General features: G+C 58.7%; 1 protein-coding gene across 1 annotated transcript; it reads left to right on the plus strand.

Annotated features, from left to right (window-relative positions):
* The first annotated feature begins 8,212 nt into the window (after positions 1-8,212).
* Positions 8,213-12,137, plus strand: LOC131570816 (collagen alpha-1(I) chain-like). Its single transcript, XM_058823198.1, has 5 exons — positions 8,213-8,649; positions 8,973-9,157; positions 9,377-10,207; positions 10,302-10,421; positions 12,113-12,137. Exons 1-4 carry the CDS (start codon positions 8,307-8,309, stop codon positions 10,416-10,418), a joined length of 1,476 nt encoding a protein of 491 aa, XP_058679181.1. The 5' UTR covers positions 8,213-8,306; the 3' UTR covers positions 10,419-10,421; positions 12,113-12,137.
* Positions 12,138-13,037: the final 900 nt, after the last annotated feature.

Genomic DNA, 13,037 nt, shown 5'->3' on the forward strand with positions numbered 1-13,037 from the left:
AGAGCTGTGGCATTGCTGAGCACAAACACATTTACTCTGAATGCCCCTCACAGCCCAGGACTGAGCGCTGCGTGAGTTTGTTTGTCTCAGAGCCTGCCTGATCCCCTCCCTGCTACAATGAAGTGTTTTGCTAAGCCATTGTTTTCACCATCAATGTATTCCCCTGGCTGTATCTTTGTGGTGGATTATTTGCTCCAGAATGTTTTCTTTTCATCTCAGAGATGAATATACATTTCAGGAGCAGGTTTTGAAACACCCATTTGCTTCAGGAAACTTCTCATGAGCAGGTCTGGGAAGCCAGCACTAAATCACTTTTGGATATTTTATTTCCCAAGGAATCAGGCCCACTTTGTTCATTATCAAGCAAAACCCCAAGCAGAATGTAAAAACCAAGCCTGAATCAGAAAGGAGCATTATAAAAATACTGAAGCTGTCTTTCCCTGGCAATGGAGAAATACATTGCTTCACGGTAATGTGAAAAAGAAATGGTACAATGGTAAAGGAATAAAAGCAAAGGCAAATAAGAGTCTGAGAGGAAAGCTGATGTGTTACAGACAGTCTGAGGGGTGAGGCTGGGGGTGTGAGGCTCTGGGATGGCTTTGGTGTCTCTGCTGCCTTTGGCAGGTTTGTTACACAGCCCAGGCACTCTGGGCTCTGCACAAGGTGAGTTCCTGAACTTTGGGGTGAAATAACAGGGTCAGGGGGGAAATGGGGCAGGTGGTTTGGGAAGGTGTGGGAGTTTGGGATTTAAGGAAGCTGCAGCCCTGAGAGAGAGAGAGAGAAAGGAAGATAAAGAGAGAGAATGAGAGAGAGAAAAAAATGGGGGAGAGAGAGAAAGAGAGGAAAACACAGGAGAGAGAGAGAGAAAGAGAGGGAAAGAAAGAGAGCAAAAAAGGGCGAGGGAGAGAGGAAGGCAGGGAGAGAGAGAAAGAGAAAAAACAGGAGGGGAATAGAGAGAGAGAAAGAGAATAAAATAGGAGAGGAGAGAGGGAGAGGGAGGGAAAGAGAGAATAAAATGAGAGAGAGGGAGAGAAAGAGAGAAAAAAAAAAGAAGAGGGAGAGATGAAGGGACAGAGAAGGAGGGAGAGAGAGAAAGAGAAAAAAACGGGAGAGAGAATGAGAGAAAAATCCAGGAGAGAGAGGGAGAGAAAGAAAGGGGGAAGGAAAAACCCCTTGGGCACGTTCCCCAGTGCCTCTCCCTTTACTGGACTAAAGCTGCAGGACTCTCTCCTTTCTGGGACAAAGCTGTGGCATTTCCTGGCAGGTGGGGAATTGTCTGGGACCCTGGCACGGCCCAGCTCCAGCTCGTGGCCGGAGGGGCTGGGGGTGCCTGGCCCAGTTTGGTGCCCCCAGTTTGGGCCCAGCTCCCCTGGGTGCTGCTGGCACCTGGAGGTGCACGGGGCACCTGAGGCTGCCAGGACACAGGAGAGGGGACATGGGGGCCAGGGGCAGGCACAGAAAGGAGCACATGCATGTCCAGAGCGGGCACTGAGGGAAAGGCAGGAAGGGTTTTGGCAAATCTCACTGATGAGTGCTGTAAGAGCTGCAATGAGGGATGCAGGGCCCCAGGCAGCTCTCCAAAATGCAGTGTATTGTGTCCAAGAGGTTTCAGGCTGTGGGTGACAGAGCTGTGCCCACAGCTGTCAGCTCCAGCTGCAGGCAGGCCTGGAGACCCTTTGTGTGTCAGGCCAGGCTTTGGTGACACATTATCTCTTACAGGGCACACAAAAATGGTCCCTGTTCCACACGGCACAGCCTGTCCTGTGCCTCACATGGACACAGAGCTTGTCCTGTGCCTCACATGGCCACCAGAGCCTGTCCTGTGCCTCACATGGACACAGGGCCTGTCCCTGTCCCTCACACGGACACAGAGCCTGTCCCTGTCCCTCACACGGACACAGAGCCTGTCCCTGTGCCTCACACGGACACCAGAGCCTGTCCCTGTGCCTCACACGGACACCAGAGCCTGTCCCTGTCCCTCACACGGACACCAGAGCCTGTCCCTGTGCCTCACACGGACACCAGAGCCTGTCCCTGTCCCTCACACGGACACCAGAGCCTGTCCTGTGCCTCACAGTGCACACCCAGCCTTTGCTGCGGGGATCCCGGGACAGCCCCGGTGCCGGGCCCGCAGTGCCGGTGTGGGCCTGGAACTCTCATTTGTGTGGGGTGTGCTGTGTGGCCTGAGGGACAGGGATTCCTCACAGGGACAGGCAGGGCTGGACGAGGGGAATGGCCTCAGCATGAAGGAAGGCAGGTTTAGATTCAGTGTCAGAAGAAGTTTTCCCTGTGAGGGTGGGCAGGCCCTGGCACAGCTGTGGCTGCCCTGGATCCCTGGCAGTGCCCAAGGCCAGGCTGGGCACTGGGGCTGGGAGCAGCTGGGACAGTGGCAGTGTCCCTGCCATGGCAGGGGTGGGATGGGATGGGCTTTGAGGTCCCTTCCACAATTTAGTGATTCTGATCTGTAGTGATTCTGATCTTTAGTGGTTCTGATCTGGGCTTGCTGAGGTCAGTCAGTCTGAGGAGCTGCTGCAAATTCAGGCTGAAAGATGAGTGCTCATAATTTACACCGTGTAAAGCAAGAATGAATGCCTCAAAAAATGATAATGCATTATTGTTTGGGGTTTTGTTTTTGTTTTTTTGGGTTTTTTTTAAGGAAAGGGATGGGGTGAGGTGCTTCCTTTTCTCCTGAATCAATGTTATTTCTCACTTAGAGCTTAGTAGAAACCTTATTCTGCTCTGGCTGCTCAAAGACCCTCGGCAGTATCTACAGATGCACCTCAAGGAGCCTGGACTACAAGAGAGATTTGTTCTGTTTCACTATTGACTCCATTGAAAGGTGAGTACAGAATGTTTGTGTGCCAGCCCCAGGATTGCACTGAGGGCTCTCCTGTTATACCTCTGGGAAGTGCAGAGGAGGCTTTTTCTGCTGCTCTGCCCCAGAGGGGTTTTCTGTATTGCTGCTGTTGGCATCACAGTGCTCAGTTCTGAGGAACATCACCGTGTAAGGCAAATTCTAGGGAAAAAACCACCCCAAACCAGCCAGGTCTGCCTTTGGTATGAGAAATTGCATTCCTGCCAAGGAAATACCAGCAGGTGCAGGGCACGGGAGGGTTCCTTCTCCTTTTCTCTGAGGAGTACACAAGCCAAGCACCAGACAGGCCTGTCTGGAGCCCCTTTGGGGTCAGCATTGCCAGCAGGCAGCGTGGCCAGAGGGGCTCAGGCAGGACTCGGGGCAGGTCTGCCCTGTGCTGGCCACATCTGCTCTGTCTCTAGGGTGGGCAAGGCAAATCTGACAGCTGAGGATGAGCCTGAGGCTCTCACTCAGCCGTTTAAAATCTGTCTAGAAAATGAAAGTGTGCTTGGGCTTGGTCAGTTTATAGCACTTAAAAGTGGTGTTAGGGTATTGTTCAAGAACCATAGAGTGAATCAAGGCTTTGTGCCAGAGTTCCTTTATGCAAGCATTGTTCTGATGGACAGTGTTCACCTGAACTAGTTTCAATGTCTCTGTTTTCTTCTGAAGTTCCCATTCATTTTGCTGTGGATGTTCACCCTCATGCTCTGGACAATGCTTCTGTTTTGTTTTTTTTTCTTAATTCCACAGCTAATTCCACACAGCTTAATTCCACACCTGGCCAGGCCCCTGTGGGTGCTGCTGCTGTACCTGGTGGTGAGGTGATAACCAGCTGGGCTTTGCTGCCAAAGTCAAACCCAGCAGTTTTCCTGTGAATCCCAAACTGGGCCCAAGGGCTCTGTCCCTCAGCCTCTGCTTCCATTGGTGTGGAGGGGTTGGATCCCAGTTATTCACCCCAGGAGCTGCCCCTCCGTCCTTTTCCCCACTGTTCTGTTCCAGTCGTGGGAGATACTTGGGTTTTGGTTTTTTCCCCCTGCAGTTCACTGCAGATCCCAAAAAGCCACAGGAGAGAAGATGTGCTTCCACCACCAGGTGAGGAGCCTGATTGTGGAATGTTTGATGGAATTGTCCCAGGAGCTTTTCCTTCTGGGCTTCCCGTAGTCTGTCCATGGCAGGTCCAGCCTGTGCCTTTAGCTTGGAGCCCTCAGTCCTCAGGGAAATGAACCTTTGGCAAGTTCTTACAGCTCTGCCAGTGCTGTATGGACTGGGATGATTTTCTGGAACTAGGCTGTCCATTCTGACCCGTTTGTTCCCTCTCCCTGCAGACTGTGCCTGCTGAAAGGCTGAGGTGACACCAGGATCTGTGAAACCCCTGACTCCCCGTGCCTTCCTAAGGCTGAAGCCACGTTTGCTGTCAGTGACCACAGAGTGGAAGATGCTGAAGACTGAGAACTTGGGCATTTTTCTCCTGAATCCCAAGACTCTCTGCAGCTGTACACTGTCTATCTCTTAAAAAGAGTTTCTGGCTTTTTAAAGGTTTTTACATTGTGGAATATTTATCTGTAACTCCAGTAAAAAGAGTCATACTGTATCAATGTGGTGTTATTTACTTTGTTTGAGTTGGTTAATTAAAGCAAATTATTGATAAGGGGTTGGAGCTGGCAGCTCTTATTTGTTTTCTCTTCATTCCTTTAATTCCTTTCAATAATTTCTTAAGCAATTACTGCAATTAGGATATACAATAAGGGCAGCAGCATTTCTGCCCTGCTGGATTGGGAAATCCAAGCCCAATTCCTTGCAGAGACTGAGGGGATGGCTTTTGACAGTGGGAATTTGGTGAGGAAGAGAGAGGAGAGGTCCCACAAAAAGTTCTGCTGGCTTTGGGTGCTCCTAGCCCAAAAATCATCCTGGCTAAAGGAACTTGGGGAAGCAAGGGGCCCTGTGCCGGGGGCCTGTGCTGGGACCCCTCAAACTGCAGCCAGAGGCGCTGGGCACTGCAGCCTTTTGGGACACGGCGACTGAGAGGCTCCACGGCCTGATCCCGAGGGTTTTCCCATTGCTTCCTGTCGTGCTTAGCACCGGGCAAGGCATTACAGCCCCGCAGGCTGAAAATCCCATCGGAGCAGTTGGAATCACAGACGAGCACACAGAAACCAGGCTGGGAGAGGACAGGGGCTGCTCCATAGATTTATTTTTTACAATGTGTTTTGAATTGATACCAGAATGTCTCCCCTCCCCTTAGATCCCGTATCCTTGAGTTTTGAGTTTTCTCATAAAGACTCCTCGGGAAATGGTTCCTACACTGGGAAATGATTCCGTGGCACCGGGGGAGCTGCGGGGTCTGAGTGTCCTAGGGCCGGCATGGGGACTCCCCCTGCCCCGGCCGGTTCCCGGTTCCGTCCGTGTGGAGCCTCTCCGTTCTGGAGCTCCCGCCGCCCGCGGCCGTGCCGGCCCCGATCCCCGCCCCACACCGCGCCCGCCGCGGGAGAGGCGGCACCGCTCGGGACCCCCCGGCAGCCGACAGCGACAGGAGCCGAGCCAGAACCCCGGCCCATCCCGGCCCCGCCTCAGCGCTCGGGGCTCCGCGCAGCGCCGGGAGCAGCCCCGGTTCGGCCCGGTGCGACGGGCGGGGCCGGTGTGAGGGACACGGGCCGGGCCGGTGTGGGGGACACGGGCGGGGCCGGTGTGAGGGACACGGGCGGGGCCGGTGTGAGGGGCAGGGGCGGGGCCGGTGTGAGGGACACGGGCGGGGCCGGTCTGGGGGACACGGGCGGGGCCGGTGTGAGGGACACGGGCGGGGCCGTGAGCGATGACCCCGCCCCCATCCCGGGTAGGGCGGGGCGGACTCGGGGCGGGCCCGGGGCTCCGTGAGGCGGGGCCGGGGGCGTGGCCAGAGTTGCGTGAGGCGGAGCCAGGGCGGGGCCAGAGCTACGTGAGGGCGGGGCTCAGGGGCGGGGCCAGAGCTACGTGAAGGCGGGGCCGGGGCTACGTAAGGCGGGGCTGGGGGCGGGGCCAGAGTTGCGTAAGGCGGAGCCAGGGCGGGGCCAGAGCTACGTGAGGGCGGGGCTGGGGGCGGGGCCAGAGCTACGTGAAGGCGGGGCCGGGGCTACGTGAGGCGGGGCCAGGGCGGAGCTTCAGGGGCGGGTCCCGCCTCCGGCTCAGGTGTGCGTGGTTGGGGCGCGGGACCGGCTCAGGTGTGCGGGACCCCAGCGCGGCTGCGCGGGGCGGGGCCGAGGTTATTTAAGATCCGGAAATCTCGTTAACCGCCATTTGCTCACTCGGAGCACGCTGCGGACGGGTGACTCTCGTCCCCGCTCCGCAGCTTTTTCTCCTCTCCTGTTCCCCCTTCTACCTTTCCTTTCTCCTGCTTGTATTCCCCTTCTTTCTCTGCTTTTCTCTCTCCCCCCTTTTCTCTCCTCTCTCCTCCTTTTCCCTCCTCTTTCGGCCTCCCCTCCTGTCTCCCCCTCTGCCGTTCCTTTTCCTCTCTGTATTCTCCTTCTCTCTCTTCCCCCCTTTCCTCTCCTCCTCTTTCGGCCTTCCCTCCTTTCCCCTCCTCTACTCTTGCTTCTCCTCCCCGTATTCTTCTTTGTCCCCCAGACCCTCCCCTCCTCTTCCCCCTACTCCTTTCTGTTCCCCCTCTCCCTTCTCTGTCCGCTGTCCCTCTGTCCCTTCACCGCCTTTCCTTTCCCTTGCCTTTCGCTTTCCTCCCTGCTATCCCTCCTCTCTTCCCGTTCTCTCCGTTCCTTCTTTCCCCTCAGCCGCGGGGCTGGGGGTGCCGGACAATAATAAAGCCCAGAGGGCCGGAGTCCGGCGCCCCCGGCCCCGCTGGAGCCCCGCTGGTGTCCCCGTGCAGTTCCACGGTTGAACGCAGGGGGCGCCGCCGGGGCTCCGCTTCCCCCATCCCACGGGGGCCCCTCGTTTGGAGGGGGTCCCGGGATGGGGGGTCGGGTTTGGGGACCCCCTTGTTTGGCGGGGGTCCCGGGGTGGGGGACACCCTCATTAGGAGGGGGTCCAGAGGGGGGGATAGGAAGGGGCCCCCTCATTAGGAGGGGGTCCTTGGTGGGGGGTTAGGAAGGGCCCCCTCATTAGGAGGGGGTCCTTGGGGGGGGGGGGGGGGGGGGTAGGTAGGGCCCCCTCCGGAGGAGGGGGTCCCGGGGGGGGCGGGGCGGGCCCCCTCCGGGGGAGGGGGCCCCCGGGGGAGGGGGGCGGGGCGGAGGGGGGGCATTCCCCCCTCCTGGCCCCGCCCCCCTCCCCCGGGCCCCCTCCTCCGGACGGGGTCCCGGCCCGGCCCCCTCCCGGGGACCCCCTCCTCCGGACCGGGGCCCGGGGGGGGGAGGGGGGGCGGGTGGGGTGGGGGGGAAGCAGAGGGGGGCACGTCACTCCGCGCCGTGACCCGTACGTACACGTGTAAAAAAAAACACACACACGAACGGCCCTCCCCGTCCGGCCCCCCCACCCCACCCGCCCCCCTCCCTCCCCCCCGGGCCCCGGTCCGGAGGAGGGGGTCCCCGGGAGGGGGCCGGGCCGGGACCCCGTCCGGAGGAGGGGGCCCGGGGGAGGGGGCGGGGCCAGGAGGGGGGAATGCCCCCCTCCGCCCCGCCCCCTCCCCCGGGGCCCCCTCCCCCGGAGGGGGCCCGCCCCGCCCCCCCCCCCGGGACCCCCTCCTCCGGAGGGGGCCCTACCTACCCCCCCCCCCCCCCCCCCCAAGGACCCCCTCCTAATGAGGGGGCCCTTCCTAACCCCCCACCACCCCCCGACCCCCTCCTAACGAGGGGGCCGCTGTACCCCCCACCCCGGGACCCCCCAGTGTGATGTAGGGACAGCCGGAACCCCGGCGGTGTGGGGCGGTGCTTGGAACTGCAATGGGGGGACCCGCAGAGCGGCTCCGGCCCCGTGTGGGGACCCCAGCGGGGCGGGGGCGCCGGGCTCCGGCCCTCTGGGCTTTATTATTGCCCGGCACCCCGCGCCCCGCGGCTGCGAGGAGAGGAGGAAAGGGAGGAACACAGAACGAGAATAGGGGAGCGGGGGGGTACGTGAGGGGAAGGCGGGGAGTGGTCGGGGTGTGCGGGGCGGGGCAGGGGGCGGGGCAGGGGGCGGGGCAGGGGGCGGGGCAGGGTGGGCAGTGAAGGGAGAGGATGGAGGAATAGGGTAGGGCAAGGTAGGGATGAATAGGGTAGGGGTCAGTGAGGGAATAGGGAGGTGGGATGGGAGCGAGGGGCGGGGGGCGGCCGTTGGGGGGGGAGGGAGGGGAGGGCTAGGGGGGAGAGGGAGGGGGGGGGGTTTGGGGGGGGGGTGGGTGTGGGGGGTGGGGGAGGGGAGGAAGGGAGGGGTGAAAGGAGAGGTGTAGAGAAACAGAAACACAAAAGAAAAGAAACGCAGAAGAAAAGAAAGAGAAACAGAGATATAGAGCCCCCACCGACAGCAACCTACCCCGCCGACCTCCGAGGAGCAAATGGCTCCGCCGGGCCCTCCCCGCGCCTTAAATCCCCCAAGGCCCCGCCCCGCGCAGGCGCACTGGGATCGCTCACACCTGTGCAGACCCCGCCCCGCGCAGGCGCACTGGGATCGCTCACACCTGTGCACGCCCCGCCCCTCGCACCTGTGCCGGCCCCGCCCCCGGGGCCACACCTCCCCCCCGCCCCCCCTCCCGCCCATAAAAGCCGGCCAATCCGCGTCCGTCCCGCTTCCTTCGGGGGATGCTCGGCTCGGGATGCTGCGGGAGCGACGGTCGGAGCGCTACAGGAGATCCGGATCAGGGGTTGCTGCTGGTGCTGCGTGGGGCCCGAGGTGCTCAGGTAAGACCGGGATCGGGCTCTGGGTCCGGGGCCTCGGGTCCTCGTCCTGCCGGGGTCTGCTGTGGGAGGCGGGTAGGGTGTGGGTGCTGGGTGAGACCAGAATCGGCTTCTGGGTCCGGGGGCTCGGGTCCTGGTCCTGCCGGGGTCTGCTGTGGGAGGCGGGCAGGGTGTGGGTGCTGGGTGAGACCGGGATCGGGCTCTGGGTCTGGGGGCTCGGGTCCTGGTCCTGCCGGTGTCTGCTGTGGGAGGCAGGCAGGGTGTGGGTGCTAGTGTTGGATGGTCGAGGCGCAACTGAGCCCGCAATCGGACCGACATCGTTGCAGGGGGAAAGATCCGCTCCAGGACTGACGCTGCGACCGAGCCCGGCGCTGCTACTCCGGCTGCGGCTATTGTGGGGCTGGATGATCGAGGCGGGACTGAGTCCAGGATCGGACCGACATCGCTGCCGGTAGGAAAAGCCGCTCCGGGACAGGCGCTGGGACCGAGCTGGGCGCTGCTGTTCCGGCCAGTGCGAGGCTGGGATTTCGCCGGGGCTGCATGGTCGAGGCGCGACTGGGGCTGGGATCAGGACCGGTGTCGTTGCAGGGAGGAAGAGCCGCTCCGGTATGGCTGCTAGGACCGAGCCTGGTGCTGCTCCTCCGGCTGCGGCCAGTGAGGGACTGGGGTCCCGCCGGGGCTGGATGATCGAGGTAGGATCGGGACCAGGACTGGACCGGCATCGCTACAGGTGGGAAGAGCTGCTCCGGGACGGGTGCTGGGACTGAACCGTCGCTCCTGCTCTGGGCGGTGCGGGGCTGGGGTCCCGCCTGGGCTCTGGGCCGTGGGGAGCCGGGGCTATGGTGGTGCCGGGCCGCCAGGAAGACGGCGCTTCCCTGGAGCAGCCCCTGGATCACGGCTGGAAACGGGTAGGGCAGGGGAATGGCCTGTGGCAGCCCCGGGACCCCCCGGGCCCCGCCGCTCCCTCAGCGCCGCCGCCCGTCCCGCGGGGCGCCCCCTGGCGGACACGGCGCCGCTCCTCAGCCCTGCGGGGACACCGAGCCCGGCCCGGCAGCGCCGCGGCCACCGCGCTCCCCAGTACCGGGACACCGCACTGCCCTGTGAGAGCCACAGCGCCCGCATCCCCCCGCTCCGTGTCCGCATCCTCGGGGGATCCCCGCCGAACGAGCGGGGCTGGGGCCGCTGCTCCCGCTGCGGCTGTGCCCGGTGTGGGCCTGGAGGAGGCCAGAAGCCCCCGAAGGGCTGGCAGCCCTCGCGTCCTTTGGGATCTGCGGGAGGAGCTGTGCCTGCAGCGTGCCGAACACACGTCCCGGTGTGGGCACCGGGGTACCGGGACAGCGCTGGCACAGACACGGCTGAAGCGCTGCCTGTGGCCCCTCAGCCAGGGGCTGCTCTGAGCAGGCACACGGAGATACCTCAGCCCGGACAGACACCACCGACAGCCCAGAAGGACCCCAAGGAGCAGCGAGCATTGCCTGGAGTGGAGGCACGGACCGTTTGCAGAGGGGCTCAGACAGCAGTTCCCGTTTCTGACCTCCCAGAGCTCCCACACAGCTCCCAGGTATGTCTCAGCCACCCCAAATCTTCGCTCTCCTTTCCAGCCTGAGGCCATTGTTCCTCAGCAGCGCTAACACCAAAGCCATCTTCCCTCACAGATATTGAATCCCAAGCAGTATACCTGGGAGATGCCTCAAAATCAGAGGTTCAAGCGGGATGAAGTTTGGAACTTCCCAGGGAGCCAGCTGAAGTGCAGAAGTGAAGGAAAACTTTAGCAGGTGGGTCCCACTGGAGGTGTGCTGAAGGCAGGGATGTGCATCCCTTTCCTGAGGGGAAAAATGTGCAGAGGCTGCTGCTGAAGCTCTGAAAGGAGCTGGGCTTGTTCAGGGAGAGGTGTGCTGCCTCAGCACAGGCTGGGAGTGCATCCAGCCACTGCCTTGTCCTGCTTCAAAACATCAACTGGAGCCCGAGCTCCAGGAGTGGGGGTGAAATCAGCTGGGTTCCAGGGAACTTTGTCCAGTGACCCCAGGGACATCAGTGGAGCTGGGGGATGAGGGTTTTAAACAGCAAGTTCTATGGAGTATAGACCTGTCCTTGTCCTGATCCCACTCAGCTTCCCTGAAACCTCTGCTGGCTCCTAATACAGCTGGTGTAAAAGTGGTACCTCTGCATGGGAATTTCCACTCTCCATGAGGCGCTGTCAGGTTATTCCAGCAGGAATTCATCAGGGAATGTGGGGCTGTGGGTGTAACTCACCTGAACTAGCAAAGCTGATACCAAACCCCAAATCCAGGCACCCCAAATCCAGACACCACATAGAGAACAGTCTCTGTGCTGCCCTGTCAGCTAAAACCCCTGGGCTGGGAAATTTCAGCAGCCAAATACATGGAATGCTCTAAATCCCAGCAGCCAGCATTCCCCAGGGGGACAATCCAAGTTCCAGGGTGGCAGCTGGTGTCCTTCCCCTGCTGCTGGTGGGACAAATTCCCCTCAGAACGGGCAGGAGCTGGGAGCAGGAGGGGTGGGAGCGGCATGGGGAAGTGCCAGGAGATGAGGGGGCTGGAATGCCGGCTGAATCGGGAGATGAGGCCGCTGGAATGTCACCTGAATCGGGAGATGAGGCCGCTGGAATGCCGGCTGAATCGGGAGATGAGGCCGCTGGAATGTCACCTGAATCGGGAGATGAGGCCGCTGGAATGCCGGCTGAATCGGGAGATGAGGCCGCTGCAATGCCGGCTGAATCAGCTGGGAACATTCCTTCCCTGCAGGAACCAGAGCAGATCCCTCCTGGCCAGGCTGGGGGGCAGCTGCTGGGTCTGCTCTGGGGTAGAACCCCTGCCCTGCCAGCAGCCCTGACTCTGCTTTCCCTCCCAGCTCCTGAGGGTGTCAGGGCCACCGTGAGGGAGCTCAGACCCAAAAACCCCACAGCCCACAGAGTGAACGATCCCAACACAGAAATGCAGTGTTGTGATAAAAATTCTGTTAAAAAGGCTGTGACAACACTGTAATGGGATTCCCAGGAACCTTCTGGTTTGCTCCTGGGTCTGTTTTTATGTATTTTTAGTCCCTCAATGGGCAGTTTGTAGTATTTATTCTGGGACTCCGGGGTTGAGCAGGGTTGGCTTTGGATTGGCCTTCACCTCTGCTCCCCCTTGGGCCGAGCTGGGCGGACTCATCCCCTCAGCTCTTCCCTCCAGAACACCCCTGACTCATTTCCCTGCAGGTGACCCCGGGTTTTGCCCCAAGCTGTCCCCTGCTCACCTGCCCTTGCCCTCACGGTGTCCCTTCTGTTCCCCACAGTGCCCTGGGGACACCAGGGAGGTCCCTCTGCCTTTCTCCTGCTCCTCTCCAGCCCCGGCCGCTCCTCTGCTCGCTCTCTCTGCCCCTGTCCCACACAGCAGGGCACAAAATGAAAGGGGTCATTAATTCAATTAATTCTGCAATTAATTAATTATTTCCAGCTCCCCAGTGAGAAGAACATGAACTCACAGCCACCAAGGCCTGACAGGTTCCTGCAGTGAGAGCTCAGTGCACGTCCACAGAGGTAAGTCCAGCATCTGAAAAAAAAACAAAACACAGGTGAAAAAATGTGATTTATTTTGCTTCTAAGTTATTTCAGGTTCTTAGAGCCCAGCCAACATTTGCTCTTGATTTTGGTTGAGTGAATCGTGAGCAGGTCATGCCATTCATGAGGGCAGAAAAAGGAGATTGAGCTCACCTTATTTCAAGTTATTAAAAAAGATTTAGAACTCTTTAAACACAACACCCTTCAATTACCATAATGTTTCTTCCTTGATTTTAACTGATTCTCAATAGATTTTATAAAACTTAAAACAACACCTCCTCCTTAGCTGACTCATAAAATATTAGACAAAAAGTCCTAATACCAGTCCCAGGCTTACACAAGAGACCTGCCCCATAACCAAACAAAAAAAACCAAACTAATGTACCAAAAGTAGACATTATTAACATTAAAAATACAATTCAACCATATCAAAAAATAACTCCAAATTTATTTCCTCCAAACACCAAATACTCTTCAAATTCTAAATCAAAAACTCTTTAAAAGATAACAAAAACCATTAAAATTATTCAAATATCAAAAACCTATAAATAAATATTACTCAAAGCCCACAAAAACATAGAACATTCTAATCAATATCCTAAATACAAAAAAAACCCCACTTTAAAAATTAGTACCATTCTAAATAGAACATAAATAAAAATCTTTTACCAAGAAATGTAGCTCCCAATAAATAAAACCACCATGTAAAGATGTAGGTAGTAATAGTAACCCAACAATCTAAGGTTTCTCCAAAACACTTTCAAAACTTCAATGTTTATAAATAACAACCTTCAGTAAATCAAGTATTAATAAAATCAAACACAATTAA

This window comes from Ammospiza caudacuta, chromosome 2 (genome assembly GCF_027887145.1).
Source record: "Ammospiza caudacuta isolate bAmmCau1 chromosome 2, bAmmCau1.pri, whole genome shotgun sequence".
NCBI classification, from domain to species: Eukaryota; Metazoa; Chordata; class Aves; order Passeriformes; family Passerellidae; genus Ammospiza; species Ammospiza caudacuta.

Coding starts and splice junctions, on each gene's coding strand:
- LOC131570816 (XM_058823198.1), top strand. CDS start 8,307: ATGGCTCCGCCGGGCCCTCCCCGCGCCTTAAATCCCCCAAGGCCCCGC. Junction 8,650..8,972: donor GTGGGGCCCGAGGTGCTCAG/GTAAGACCGGGA, acceptor ACATCGTTGCAG/GGGGAAAGATCCGCTCCAGG. Junction 9,158..9,376: donor GGGCGCTGCTGTTCCGGCCA/GTGCGAGGCTGG, acceptor GCATCGCTACAG/GTGGGAAGAGCTGCTCCGGG.